Source organism: Rhinoraja longicauda, chromosome 11 (assembly GCF_053455715.1).
Source record: "Rhinoraja longicauda isolate Sanriku21f chromosome 11, sRhiLon1.1, whole genome shotgun sequence".
Taxonomy (NCBI): Eukaryota; Metazoa; Chordata; class Chondrichthyes; order Rajiformes; family Arhynchobatidae; genus Rhinoraja; species Rhinoraja longicauda.
In genome coordinates, this window is record NC_135963.1 from 14,235,976 (window position 1) to 14,250,768 (window position 14,793).

General features: G+C 40.9%; 1 protein-coding gene across 4 annotated transcripts in view; it reads left to right on the forward strand.

Annotated features, from left to right (window-relative positions):
* Positions 1–14,793, forward strand: part of LOC144598311 (glycogen debranching enzyme-like) — an 80,389-nt gene that overhangs the window by 9,759 nt on the left and 55,837 nt on the right. For all 4 annotated transcript variants that reach the window (XM_078408295.1, XM_078408292.1, XM_078408296.1 and 1 more), the window contains exons 3-6: positions 760–967; positions 2,086–2,255; positions 4,898–5,101; positions 14,184–14,365. In XM_078408295.1, coding sequence (XP_078264421.1) covers positions 760–967; positions 2,086–2,255; positions 4,898–5,101; positions 14,184–14,365 — 764 coding nt within the window. The remainder of the gene's footprint in view (positions 1–759; positions 968–2,085; positions 2,256–4,897; positions 5,102–14,183; positions 14,366–14,793) is intronic.

Genomic DNA, 14,793 nt, shown 5'->3' on the forward strand with positions numbered 1-14,793 from the left:
CACATTGAATGGCGGTGCTGGCACAAAGGGCCGAACGGCCTCCTCCTGCACCTATTGTCTATTGTCTATTATGTACCGTTGTTTGGATTAGATTTTAACCTGAGATACCACTCCTGGTTCAGTTAAGGTTGGATGTAAAAGGTCCCATGGCCTTACTGGAAAAACAAGGATTATTTTTAATATCCTCAGCAGCAGCATCAGCAAATAAGTCGTAACGAACCTTTATTAATTACAACCAGTATAAAAGCTTTAACGGAGGGGTCCATGCTGCGTAGGACATGACAGAGCTAGAAGGAAGGGTGGTTGGAGCCTGGAATGCACTGCCTAGATGAACAATGGAGGCAGATTCATTTACACCACTTCGAAGGAAGCTGGATAAATATTGGAAAGAATTTGCACAGATGTTGAGAAAGAGTGAGGGAATTGCAACTAGCTGGAATGTTGTTTCATGCAGCCAAGGTGGATTTGACAACGTACTGATCTGCTGCCGAGCTGTAAACACCCATGGTTGTGTCATGTAAATGTGAGTCTTCACTGCTGTGTTCTATAAGGATGTATTTTTATCAAGAAAATTGTTCTGCTGATGCTGAGCTAACATTAATTATTGATTATTTTCTTTGTAATGCTCAAGACCATGCAATTTGTCTTGTAATTGTAATTTCTGCATTCAACTTTAGGAGAATTACTGTGGTAGTTCGGCTGATGAGACAGATCACTTCCAAGCAAAATAACACCGGTTGCAATTTCTTTTGTCTTCAGGGTATGAACTACAATTTCGCCTGGGTCCGTCTTTACAAGGAAAAGATATCCATGTGCACACAAACTATCCGCCAGACACACAAAAGTTTGAACGGTATCAGTTTAATTTGCTTAAATGGCAGAATACAACAGGAGGAGATGACTCTGATAAATACTGTGCAATCAATCTGCAGATGTCTGGATCATTTCAATTTCATTTTACCGAAGGGTGAGCTTAAACGAAGATTTCTTTCCTATTTATAAAATTCAAGTAACTTATTTCACAACTCTTATTGTTTTTGCCCTCCAATATGCTCTTATTAAGTTGCTGAACCATTCTGGGCCATATTCTGAGTTGAGTTTAGTTTATCGTCACATGTACAGTGAAATGCTCTTGTTGCGTGCTAACCAGTTAGCAGAAAGACAATACATGATTACAATCGAGCCATCCACAGTGTACAGATACATGATAAAGAGAATAACATGAGTAATGTTTACTGCATGGCAAAGTCTGATGAAAGATAGTCTGAGGGTCTCCAATGAGGTAGATAGTAGCTCAGGACTGCGCTCTAATTGGTGGGATGGTTCAGCTGCCTGATAACAGCAACATGGTTTTGGAAAGTATTGCAGATGACTTCTCATAGAAACAAGGAACTGCAAATGCTGGTTTATTAGAAAAAGACACAAAGTGCTGGAGTAACGGCACTGAAGAAGGGTCCCAACCCAAAACGTTACCTATCCATGTTCTCCAGAGATTCTGGCTGACCTGCTAAGTTACTTCAGCTCTTTGTGTCTTTTTACAGTTGACTTCTCTGAGCGTTTGGCAATTAATATATTGGGCAAGTAAAAATGGAAATAGAAGTAAGATTATACTGTGTGCTTCCTCTGCCATTAAGTAAGATTATGGCTCATCTTTTAATTTAGTGCCATTTTCATGTGCCAACTCCTTAATCCCCCAAATATCAAACAATCTATCGATCAATCTTGACAATGTCTAGCAACTGAACCTCCATAGCCCACAATCCCAAGGATTCTTCACCTTCTGGGTAAGGATTTTTTTTTCTCTGAATTCCCTGTTCTGAATGACCAATCTCTTAAGACTACGAATCTTCATTCTATATCTCGCCCAGCCAGGGAAAACCATCTTCCTGCATCTTTCTTACTCGGTTTCATAAGAATTGTATATGTTTTTTTAAAAATCAGTTTGCATTCTTTAAAACAAGAGAGTGTAAACTCAGTTTGCATGCTTACTTCTCACCGGACAATCTCAGCATCCCAGGAACAATATATTTCTAAAAACAATTGAAAACAGAATGATTCACTGCATAATTTTGTTTTAATTTAAAGAAACAAACAAAAGGAAAGTTCAGGCTTTCTGATCGTAGATCCTATTCTGCACGTTGGACATGACAATCAAGTTCTGTCACTGGATAGCATATGTGCCCAGACATTCTTGGCCAAATGTTTGGGACCATTGGATGAATGGGAAGATAGGCTAAACGTTTCGAAACACTCAGGTAATGAAGATCTATGCAGGTACCAAATACAAATTTAACATTATGAAATGCAGTTGTGATTTTTACCTGGTTTGTCGTTATTTAATTTGTAAAAAAAAACTTTACTTTGTATGTTTATTCATCCTGATCACTAAAAATTATGACTTAAAGTAAATATTAAATTTCTCATCGTTTCTTTTATCATTGTTACTTTTTTGCATATCTTTTATTCATTTGTTGTATATCTCTACATCATTGTCTATATCTCTCATTCCCCTTTCCCGTGACTTTCAGTCTGAAGAAGGGTCTCGATCTGAAATGTCACCCATTCTTTCTCTCCAGGGATGCTGCCTGTCCTGCCTGCTTTGTGTCTTTTGGTTTAAATCAGCATCTGCAGTTCCCTCCTGCACACTTAACTTGCCAATGATGCATTTACTCTATCCCCCAAAATAAATTATGAATAAGTATAATTCAATTCCTTTTGACTTCTATATCTGCCTTTTTATTGGGCAGTGCATTTAAATCCTATTTAAAACATCTTATTTCTGACACATCAAGCATATATCTTCAGATTTGCTTCCACTTATATTTCCAATTGAAAAATGAGTTTGTGGTCACATCAACCCCTTGGCCTTTTCGCACTATTAAGTCGATCCAAATCCAAAAACAAAACAAATCCTATTCCTGGTTTAGGTAGTTGTGGCGGTGCCCGGGGATTAGGCCACTCCCTGGGTCATCCCCCTCGGCACGAAGTGGACAGGGCTGGGGAGGGGTCAGGAGCTACGGAGTTTGCCTGAAGGGGCTAGAGTGAACTCGTGCAGGAAACTGGAGTGAATGTTCTGATGCTACATTAAAATTACTGTAAATCCTTACCTGGCGTCTTGCCTGATTCCTGCTGCGTCCAGACCCACTACATAGTTGTCAATCACACAAGCAGATATAAAAAAGTGACTTTCTTAACGTGGGAGAAGATTATTGCAAAATGTATGTAATTTGTCCTCCATTACTATATCTACATATAACCCCCCAGTCAACTTTAACATTTTGCATCAAATAAAGGAAGGACACTTCACCAGTAATGAAACATTTTATATTAATATATTAAAACATGTTGGTTAAAAAAAAAAACATAAAATTAATAGATAACAAATTTTGGCATTAGTTAATCTGTTTAAAAAATTGGTTATTTTGCAATATCAATAAACAATTCAAACTTAAAGATGTACAAGATTATATTGTTTTTTGTTGCAAAGAGGGTTTTCTTAAACCACTGAATATAGTATAGAAGTGGGGGGAAATTAGTATAAGAAAATAACTGCAGATGCTGGTACAAATCGATTTATTCACAAAATGCTGGAGTAACTCAGCAGGTCAGGCAGCATCTCGGGAGAGAAGGAATGGGTGACGTTTCAGGTCGAGACCCTTCTTCAGACAAGTGCCCTTCTCTCCCGTCTATTTCTAGCTTCCTCTCTCTGTTCATGATAAACTTTGTAAAACAACACTTGGAGCGCTCAATGCCCTCTAGAAGTAACTACTCTTCATTGACATTTCTCTCATCCATCCCCCCCAACACCATCACCCCCGTGGCTGCAATGTGTGGAGTTTACAAAATATGCTGCAGTTAGTTGCCTCGGACAACACCTCGCAAAACCTCTGATCTCTACGGTCAAGGAGGACAAAGGCAACAGGTGCATGGCGACATCACCAACTGCAGTTTGCATCATCTGGTGTTTGGAAATACATTGTCCGTTCTTCATTTTCATTGTTTGAATCTTGCGGTTACTCCCTATTCAACAACATTGTGAGAGTATCTCTGCCAGAAGTACTGCAACAGTTCAAGGTAGCTCACCACCACCTTCAAAGCTAGCTTCATTGTTTAGTTTAGCTTAGCAGTGCTTGAGTTCTGATGCAAATACAACATTCTGTAAACACTTGGGATCAAAAGTCCATCTGTTTAAAGCCATTTCTTTCGACAGAGTATTTGTACAAACTGTCTGGTGTCCTTTAACTGGTCACTCGTGGTATTTTAAAACTGCTTACTAGATAGGATTTCTCACCTGCTGTTGCAATAAAGTTCATTCTTTAAAATTAACTTTGGATTCTGGTCAGAGTGGTTTCAAATATCAAACTTTTATCTGCAAGAGTGTCACTCCCATGAATTCCAAACTTAACCATTTGTACTCTGCCTCTAAACAAGGAATTTCTGAATTTTCCGCCAACCCTATAACATTTAGAAAGGAATTTGTGCCATCTTTGAAATGTTGGGGTTTTGTCAAGCTATACTTGGGCTTGGACTACTCTGCTGTTTTTATATGATGGTTGCCAAACAAGATAATGTGTTCATGAGTGTTCTAATCTGCGTTGCCTTCATCTCTATCGCAGTGCCGTTGGCAGATGTCTGATAGGATCCTAAGAAAACCAGAGATGTTTCTGTTTTTTTGCATTCAACTTTAGATTAATAGCATTGCCAAAATAGGTTATCTGGTTGCTTCTTTAACACCTTTGATTTTATATGACTGATATGTTTGCCAATATCATACTTGCTTATCCAAAAATGGAAATAAACGAGGAGTGAAATGCTTTCCACTTAATAGCGTATGAAATCAACTGTCCTGCGGTAATTTATTTGAATCTATTTAATTTGAGAATTTTCTATTTAACAGGTTATAATATGATCCATTTTACACCAACGCAAACTCTTGGAGTATCCAGGTCATGTTATTCCTTAGCTGACCAGTTGGAACTAAACCCTGAATTTTCGCGGGCTGACAAAACTTTCAATTGGAATGACGTTGCAAGGCTGGTGGAGAAGTTAAAGAATGAATGGAAAGTACTCTGCATAACGGATGTGGTCTACAATCACACAGGTAACAAGTTGGGGAAATTCTGAGCTCGTGTTGGGGAAAATGAAGCATGAAGTAAAAAACAATGTTTCTATTTTTTTAGCATAGTTTTTTCTACTAAGGTTTGTCTTTAAAGTCGGTGAATTCTATTTTCATTCCCATTAAGCATCTCAGGCCCATACTTTTTATCTTGTTGTTTTTCCACAGATTTTGAACGCCATTGCTGCCCTTGACCATAGCAATAAACCATGGCAAACAGCTCAATCAAGGGAGACGCAAAATATTGGAGTAACTTCGAGCGGGTCAGGCAGCATCTTTCTCCAGAGTTACTCACTGAGTAACCCACTGAGTTACTCCAGCATTTTGTGTCTATCTTTGGCAAAAACCAGCATCTGCAGTTCATTTTCATTACTTATTACCTTAATCCAGGCAACCTGGTCAGGGAAGTCTAAGTGTTTGGAATTTAAAAAAATCGGGGAAGGGCAGCAATGTCATTCTCAATCAGCACTATGATCAGCATATCAGCTTTTGGTTTATAATTCTCAAAATGTATCCAGAATTACTCCCAGGATGCATTTTAATGCAAAACACGAAGTGCTGGAGTAACTCGCCAGGTTCTAGATCAGGCAGAGGAGGGAATGGACAGGCAAAGTTTCTGGTCGGAACTACTTCATGCCTGTTGAGTCTCAATATTTTCAAGGTGCACTGGCTTTACAAATTTAAAGTTGTAATAAAATCTGTGAATGGACAGTGTTGTTAGCAGTGCCTTAAAAATACACGACTTTTTGATTAGGTGATCCACACTTTTTCATCGAGAAACCCCAATGGCAGTGACTTTTTAGACATTAATGTGGGCCTCAGTGCACGTTTGTGCAATAAACTGTGACAATCTTTTCTGGAAAATGCATTCTCATTGTGCCATCACCAAGCTTGTGTCCTTTCTTACAAACCTTTTCCGTGTATTCATTGTAGCAGTCCCAACCTCCTGCACTACTTTGTATCAGGCACACTCACCACACACACACACACACTGTGATTAGGTATGTAAGCACTTTTCAGTATCACTACGCCACACAGGCAAGGAGCTGAATAAAGGAGTAAATTAAGGCAACTGAAACAACCTGAATTGTGTCGTTATTATCAGGACATCAAACCCGAAGACACAACATGGTGGCAGCGGTGACTTTCGAGTAAAAACCCGCGCTATTGTGAATCGCTATTGTGAATTAGGAACAGCGGCTGCAGAGAAATTGATTTTTTTTGTGCACCCGCCTAACAACACAAGATGGCGGCCTCCACAGCAGCAATGAGCCTCCACCCTACGATGAACTGGGACGCCGATGATGTGGTGGAGGCGTTCAAGAAATTCAAACAAAAGAGCCAGCTGGCATTTAAAAGCTTCCTGAAAGGAACTGCAGATGAAGAGAAGGTCAGTTATATTTTACTATGGCTCGGGGAGAAGGGTCTAGACATTTTTAACAGTTGGAGCTTAACAGAGCCTGACTGCAATAATCCGGGAATAGTCCTTGAAAGGTTTGCGAACCATATGGAGCCCAAATCAAACCACAGAATCCATCGGTATGAGTTCCAAGGGCTAAGACAAGACCCACAAGAAACAACCGACACTTTCCTTTCGAGACTAAGGAACGTGGCCAAGAAATGCAGATTTGGTGATGAAGATGACAGAATTGTCGACCAGCTAATATGGGGGTGCGCCCACCAAGAGGTCCAAAAGTCCCTAATAGGGAAAGACACCCTCAACCTAAAAGACGCCGTAGATGCTGCCAGAGCTTTCGAAGCCACAAGGAAACAAATGTCCTCCCTCTGCCTTCAAGTTGGCTCATCTCAGAGCAGCACCAGAGTGAATATAGACGCTCTCTCAAAACGTGACCCTGGCTCCACCTTAAAGGCTCCAAAGCAGACATTTTCTAGGCATGCAAACAAACAAGCAAGCCAAAGAAGCTGCTGGAACTGCGGTACAGAGCATGCATTTGATGATCGCAGGGCGTGCCCAGCATACGGGACTACCTGCAACTCATGTGGGAGGCCTAACCACTGGAAGAAAATGTGTAGGTCAACAAAATCATACAGCACCAAGCCAAAGCAGCAATGGTCAAAGAACGATAGAAATACGAGAAGGAAACAAATACACGCACACGTCCAACAGGAAGAGGAGATAACCTCAGATACCTCTGAGGAAGAATTCCTTTCCGTTGGGACCATTGACGTCCACGAAATGGGAAACAGCAAAACACATAGCAACAGAGAGGAAGCATATACTATAATACAACTACAGAAAAAAGTGGGAAAGAAAAGAACAACGATTAATCTAAGGCTCAAAATTGATACTGGAGCCCAGAGCAATATCTTACCAGTCAATCTTTACGGAAAGATATTCCCTGAACACATGACAAAAGATGGCAGCGTCAGGAAAGGAATCCTTGGAAGTAGCGATGTAGTCCTAGCTGCATACGGAGGTTCCATAATCCCACAGCTAGGCAAAATAATCATAGCAGGAACATACAAAGGGAAAGAAGTGAAATGCCCCTTCTTCATCACTAAATCGAAAGGACCTGCTATTCTCGGCCTGAACACGTGCCAAAGACTGAAGATTGTGTCAATCAACTATGAAATCAAGACAAACTCCTGCAGAATTGACAGAAACATACCCATCAAAAACCGGCCGCCCATCAGGAACAAAGAAGAATTGATGGACATGTACCCAGAGTGTTTTGACGATACCGTTGGTTGTTTTGAGGAATACGAATACCATATCACAGTAGACCCCAGTGTGAAGCCAGTGATCCACCCACCCCGCCGTGTTCCCCTTGAACTGAAAGAGAGGCTAAGGGAACAACTAAACGAAATGGAAGAAAAGGGCATCATCACAGCAATAACTAAACCAACTGATTGGGTAAATTCAATTGTTATCAAAGAAAAGCCAAACGGAAAACTAAGGATATGCCTTGATCCCAGGGATCTGAACAATGCATTGAAGCGCGACCATTATCCAACTCCAACCCTTGAAGAGATCACACCCGCACTAGCCGGTTCCAAGGTGTTCAGCAAGCTGGATGCTAGCAATGGATATTGGAACGTCAAAATAGACCGGAAGTCATCAATGCTCACCACTTTCAACACGCCATTTGGCAGATTCAGATTCAACAGGCTCCCATTCGGGCTGAAGGTGAGTCAAGATGTCTTCCAGCGGAAAATAGATGAAACATACAAAGGCTGTAACGGGGCAATCGGGATAGCAGATGATATCCAAGTATACGGCAGAGATGAAAACACGCATGATTACAACCTCCATGAGGCTATGGAAAAAACTCGAAGAGCCGGCATAAAGCTCAATGCAGACAAATGCATAATCAAAGAAAGGGAGTGCAAATTCTTTGGACTGATTTACTCTGCAGAAGGAGTGAAACCGGACCCTACAAAAGTGGATGCTATCAACCACATGGAGGAACCCAAAGACAAGAAACAGTTAAGAAGTTTCCTAGGGCTCATACAATACATGGGAGTCTTCATACCTAAGCTTGCTAATCATACAGCAAATCTCCGTGAATTGATGAAAGACGACGCTGAATTTGATTGGTGTGCTTCACATAGCCAAGATTTTGGGAAATTAAAACAACTCATCAGCAAAGAAACGATCCTGCAGTACTATGACAGACAGAAACCTGTAACACTCCAAGTTGATGCCTCCATGAGAGGAGTTGGAGCAGTACTGATACAAAATGGCCGACCTATTGCGTATGCATCCAAAGCACTCACTCCTACAGAATCAAGGTACGCAAACATAGAGAGAGAACTCTTAGCAGTAGTCTATGGCTGCGAGAAATTTCACACTTACCTATATGGAAGGTATTTCGACATCGAAACAGACCACCGCCCTCTAGAACAAATCGGAAAAAAAAACCTCACCAAAGCACCAGCCAGACTACAGAGACTATTACTGAGGCTACAGAGCTACGACTACAACATCAGATACAAGCCAGGAAAAGACCTGCTGCTAGCTGACGCCCTATCCAGACTATCAACACATGACAAACAAGAGATGGAAGGGCTGAGCATAAAGATCCACCACATTGTGAGTGTGACAAGCGTGAAGCTGGAACAGATTAAAGAGGAAACAGCCAGAGATGAAGAACTCCAGCTCCTCACCCAAATGGTAATACAGGGGTGGCCAGAAAAGAGACAACAAGTTCAGCCTATCCTCCGCGAATACTGGACCATCCGTGATGATATTTCGGTAGAGAATGGAGTCCTGCTGGCCGGATCACGAATCATCATACCCAAGTCCATGAAAAAAGAAATCCTCGAAAAGATCCACCAAGGACACTTAGGAATGGAAAAGTGCAGACTCCGTGCTAAATCCGCTGTGTACTGGATAGGCATGTACAAGGACATAGAAAAGCTGGTATCTACATGCCACATATGCCAAAAATACAGGAATTCACAACAGAAGGAGGAAATGACACCCAGTGATATCCCAAGCCGGCCATGGCAAACCATCGGAGCAGACCTGTTCACAGAGAACCAGCAATGGTATTTGATTATGGCCTGCTACTACTCCAAATTCCCATTTGTGAGAAACATAAAGGACTTGAAAGCTAAAACAATTGTGTCAATTGTTAGAGGGTTGTTTGCAGAGCAAGGAATACCTGAGCAGATCGTATGTGACAATGGAACCCAATTCACATCTCGGGAATTCAGAGAGCTGGCCACCGAATACGGGTTCAAAATCACAACATCTTCACCACATTACCCAAAGGGCCATGGGTTTATTGAAAGGCAAGTACAGACAGCCAAGAAAATACTAATAAAATGCCGAGAGGCAAAGGAGGATCCAAACCTGGCACTATTATCCTTACGGGCAACTCCACTAAAGGCTGACATGAAGTCTCCTGCAGAAATGCTAAATGGCAGGAAATACAAAACCACCCTGCCAAGCAAAATCCAACCCCCTATCGACCAAGAAGAAACAAGGGCAAAATTGGCAGCTGCCCAGGAGGAGGGGCTGAAACAATACAACAAAAATGCACAGTACTTGCCTGAACTATTTCAAGGCCAAACCGTACATGCTCAGGATCCAATAACAAAGAAATGGACCCCAGCACAAATCACCAGCAGGGCTGGAACCCCAAAATCATATATCATAGAGACAGAACCGGGCAGGCAGTTGAGACGAAACAGAATTCACATCCGCCCGACACCTGAAATGTCAACACCTGCAACTTCAAAGACAACACCAGCAACTCCTAGGACACCACCCACAGCAGCAGCAACACCTGCCATTGATGACAACACATTCTCACAAACTGCTACCAGTGAGTTATATAGTCAACCAGCACCAACCAATGGCCAGGAAACGACTCAACAAGTCACCAATACATCGAGTGCAACACTGCAGGCAACAACCAGATCTACTAGATCCAGGAGCAACATCTTACCCCCAGCGCGTTATCGCTAGCACTGGAAGGGACAAGTCACAAGTCACGCCAAGACATGACTCTTGACTGGCTACGCACTACCTGAAAGAAAACAAGCTGCCATTATATATTTTGTTGTGTAGTATAGTAGAAAGCAGAATGCCATGAATGTGGGCAGAATAATCCCACGGTATCTGCTACAGGATTGCCACCCTCGCTCTGGAAATCCTCTAGTGTCACTAACTTTTATTCTTTTCTTTTGAGAAGGGGGGATGTTACATATGCTACATATTCATTGTAGCAGTCCCAACCTCCTGCACTACTTTGTATCAGGCACACTCACCACACACACACACACACTGTGATTAGGTATGTAAGCACTTTTCAGTATCACTACGCCACACAGGCAAGGAGCTGAATAAAGGAGTAAATTAAGGCAACTGAAACAACCTGAATTGTGTCGTTATTATCAGGACATCAAACCCGAAGACACAACAGTGTGACTCTATGAATATGAAGTGATCACGTTCTGCAACCTTCATTCTAGACCTGTATTCCTTGGCCTGGCATAGGACCACATTATACACTTCTCTATTGCTTTATTTTCAAATGACATAGAAAGAGGCCAATCATTCCATCGAGGCCATGTTGTAATTCAGAGCAATGCCATCAAACAAGTCCTAGTACATCAGTCACTGAAAATAAGCATACAGGTACAACAGGCAGTGAAGAAACCTAATGGCATGTTGGCCTTCAAAGTGAGGAGTTGAGTATTGGAGCAAAGAGGTCCTTCTGCAGTTGTACAGGGCCCTGCTGAGACCACACTTGGGGTATTGTGTGCAGTTTTGGTCTCCTAATTTGTGGAATGACATTCTTGCTATTGAGGGAGTGCAGCGTAAGTTCACAAGGTTAATTCCTGGGATGGCAGGACTGTCGTATGATGAAAGAATGGAGCGACTGGGCTTGTATTCACTGGAATTTAGAAGGGTGAGAGGGGATCCTATAGAAACATATACAATTCTTAAGGGACAGGGTAGAGGCAGGAAACATGTTCCCAATGTTGGGGGAGTCCAGAACCAGGGGCCACAGTTTAAGAATAAGGGGTAGGCCATTTAGAACTGCGATGAGGAAAAACCTTTTCACACAGAGTTATGAATTTGTGGAATTCTCTGCCTCAGAAGGCAGTGGAGGCCAATTCACTGGATGCATTCAAAAGAGAGTTAGATAGAGCTTAGGGCTAGCGGAATCAAAGGGTATGGGGAGACTGATTGTGCATGATCAGCCATGATCACATTGAATGACGATGCTGGCTCGAAGGGCCGAATGGCCTACTCCTACACCTATTGTTCATGTATCTATGTATCAATCTCATTCTACCATTCATTTCCCTGTAATTTATGCTGCTTCTCATGCTCATCAACTCCCCCAGCCCCTCACCCCACTCCATCAATTATTTTCTCATACAACTGCACACAGGGTAATGTACTGTTGCCAATTAAACTATTACCAGAACGCAGTTGGGATTTGAGGAGAAACTAGAGCAATGGAGGAAATTCACATAGTTAAATAGAGAATGTGTAAACTTCACAAATACAGCTGGATCAAAGCTACATTGCTGGAGCTCTGAGATAGCAGTGCTAACAGATGCATCAACATCTTGTGGTAAATGAGTGACCGTCAGAGAATATTTAGCTTTAGGTTTATTATTGTCAAATGTATTGAGGTACAGTTTAAAAAAAACCCTGGTTAGCAAGCTATCTAAACTGATTAGATATAACATAAATAGTTATATCTAAGTCAAATCCAAGTACAATAGATAAGAGCAAAGGGGAAGTTACGGAGTGCAAAATATAGTTCTCAGCATTGCACTGCAAGGCAACCATAGATAAAGTCCAATATCCACAGGAGGGTAGAGGTAAATTGTTCAGTACTCCAGCTTGTAGAAGGACATTCAAAAGCCTGATAACAGAGAAAGAAGCTGTTCCTCAGTCTGATAGGGTGAGTGCTTTCAAGCTTCTGTACCTTCTGTTGGACAGGAGCAGAGAGAAGAATGAATGACTGGAGTGGGGCAAGTCTTTGATTATGTTGGCTGCTTTTTCGCAGCACTACAAAGTGTAGATGGAGCCAATGGTGGGATGGACTGGGCTACATCTACAACTCTCTGCAATTTCTTGCGGTCTTCGGCACAGCTGTTCCCAAACCAAGCTGTGATACAACTTGACAGTATGCTTTCTATGGTGCATCTGTAGAAGCTTGTAAATGTCACTGGGAACCTGCCGAATTTCCTCAGGAAATAGAAGCATTGGTGTGTCTTCTTGGCTGCCACACCAACATGATCAGATCACAGTGCAAAGATGCTCCCTGACTGTTATAACCAGTTTTTATAATGGAAAGGGTGCCATTAGATCACTCGTTTCTAGATTATTAGGTTAGTAACCACATTGACACTGTAACCTAAGGCTGAAAGACCTTGAACTTGATCAAATAGCTTTGCTGTATATGATATCTGAAATGAATTTATAAATCATTTATAAATGTCACCTTAAATTATGTTATAGAAAGGAGATTTGAGGCTTTCATTTAATAAGCTTATTGAAGGTGGTCATGTGCAGTGTACAGCACAAAAATAGATCCTTCGGCCCAACTTGTCCATACCGACCAAGAAGCCCTACATAAGCTGGTCTCATTTGCCTGTGTTTGGCCCCTATCCCTCTAAACCTTTCCTATTCAGATATATTTTTAAAGTTGTTATTATATCTGCCTCAACCACTTCCTTTAGCAACTAATCCCATGTACTCACCACCCTCTTGTGTGGGAAAAGTTTCCCCTCAGGTTTGTGTTAAATCTTTCCTTCTCACCTTAAACCTATGCCCTCTCGTTTGAGGTTGTTTAAAATGTTAAAGGTGAATATATCTATTTAAAGAGCAATGATTTCGGTGGCTACTTTATGCACTACTGTTGAAAATGTCAGTGCTTGCAGTGACTGACCTCGATTTATTTTGGTAAAGGTCAAGCTGCTGCATTAATTTGATACTCTGCTTTTTAAATGGCAAGTTAGAACTGACCTTCAGACGGACATGAATATTTTAGTTATGCACTAGATCCTTTTTTCTGAACATAATTAGAATTGACAGTTTCTTATTAACTGCACCGGAAATACCGAAAGGTTGATTTTTGATTATGTTTCACTTTCTTCTTAATTGTACTTAGTTCCTGTTAAGATCTGAAAAAAAAAGTTTATAATAATGTGACAAACTAGGTGGTCAGGGTGGGTGACATTTATACAGTACTTTTGCTTTAAAACTAACTTGTCTTTGACTTCCAATTTAAAAAAAAAAAAAAGTTTCAGTATAAACAGTCGTTCATACTTTTAACTTAACTTTAAAAAAATTAAAATCTTTAATTATATTCATTCCAATTTTTCTTATATCCACACCTTAGAAGAGAGGGAAAGAAATTAGGTCAGGTAAACCAGTGAATTATTGTCTGTCTTTGCTGGGGGGGAAAAAAAGTGCGAACACTGGTCTGCTTGTTACTTTTTTATAGTTTAGATGAGTTTTTTTACTGATATGTTTATAACATGCAAAAGTATATTAAACTTTTTAATCATTCTAATATCAATAAAAAACACTGAGCATGTGTTCATATTTTTCCCCCTCCTGTCTCAATAGCTGCCAACAGCCCTTGGCTGAAGAAACACCCAGAATGTTCCTACAACGTTTTGAATTCCCCTCATTTAAAACCTGCATGGCTTTTAGACCGAGCATTGTGGCATTTATCTCTTGACGTGGCCAAAGGAAAGTATCAGGACAGAGGACTACCTGCTCATATTGAAAATGAACACCACCTTAATGTAAGTACATGATGAAGTTCACTTTCCTTTCTTCCTTTACCACATCTGTACAGACGAAGTGATTGTTTCAAAATATCTTTCTGCATAAAGGTAAGCATCTTTCTCTTTGCTTATGCAAAGATTTTACTACTTCCAGGAATTTGCCTTGCACAACTAAAACCAAGTTTGTGTGTAACTCAACAATGATTTCATGCTGGTTGTGAAAAAGTGGAGGGTGAATTTTATTTTGGAATTGGTAGGGGAGTACCTTGTCCCTGAACCTAGAAGTATTAAACCCAACTTCCCCATTTTAACATCCCCCACCATAACTGAGTAGCCCAAATAGCACCTTTTTCAATAGTGTTGCTCAGGAAAAAAAGGTAATTGCACCCAATCATATAGAAGAACACTAGCAAGGTTTGTATTGAATTATATAAATTAAGTGAAGC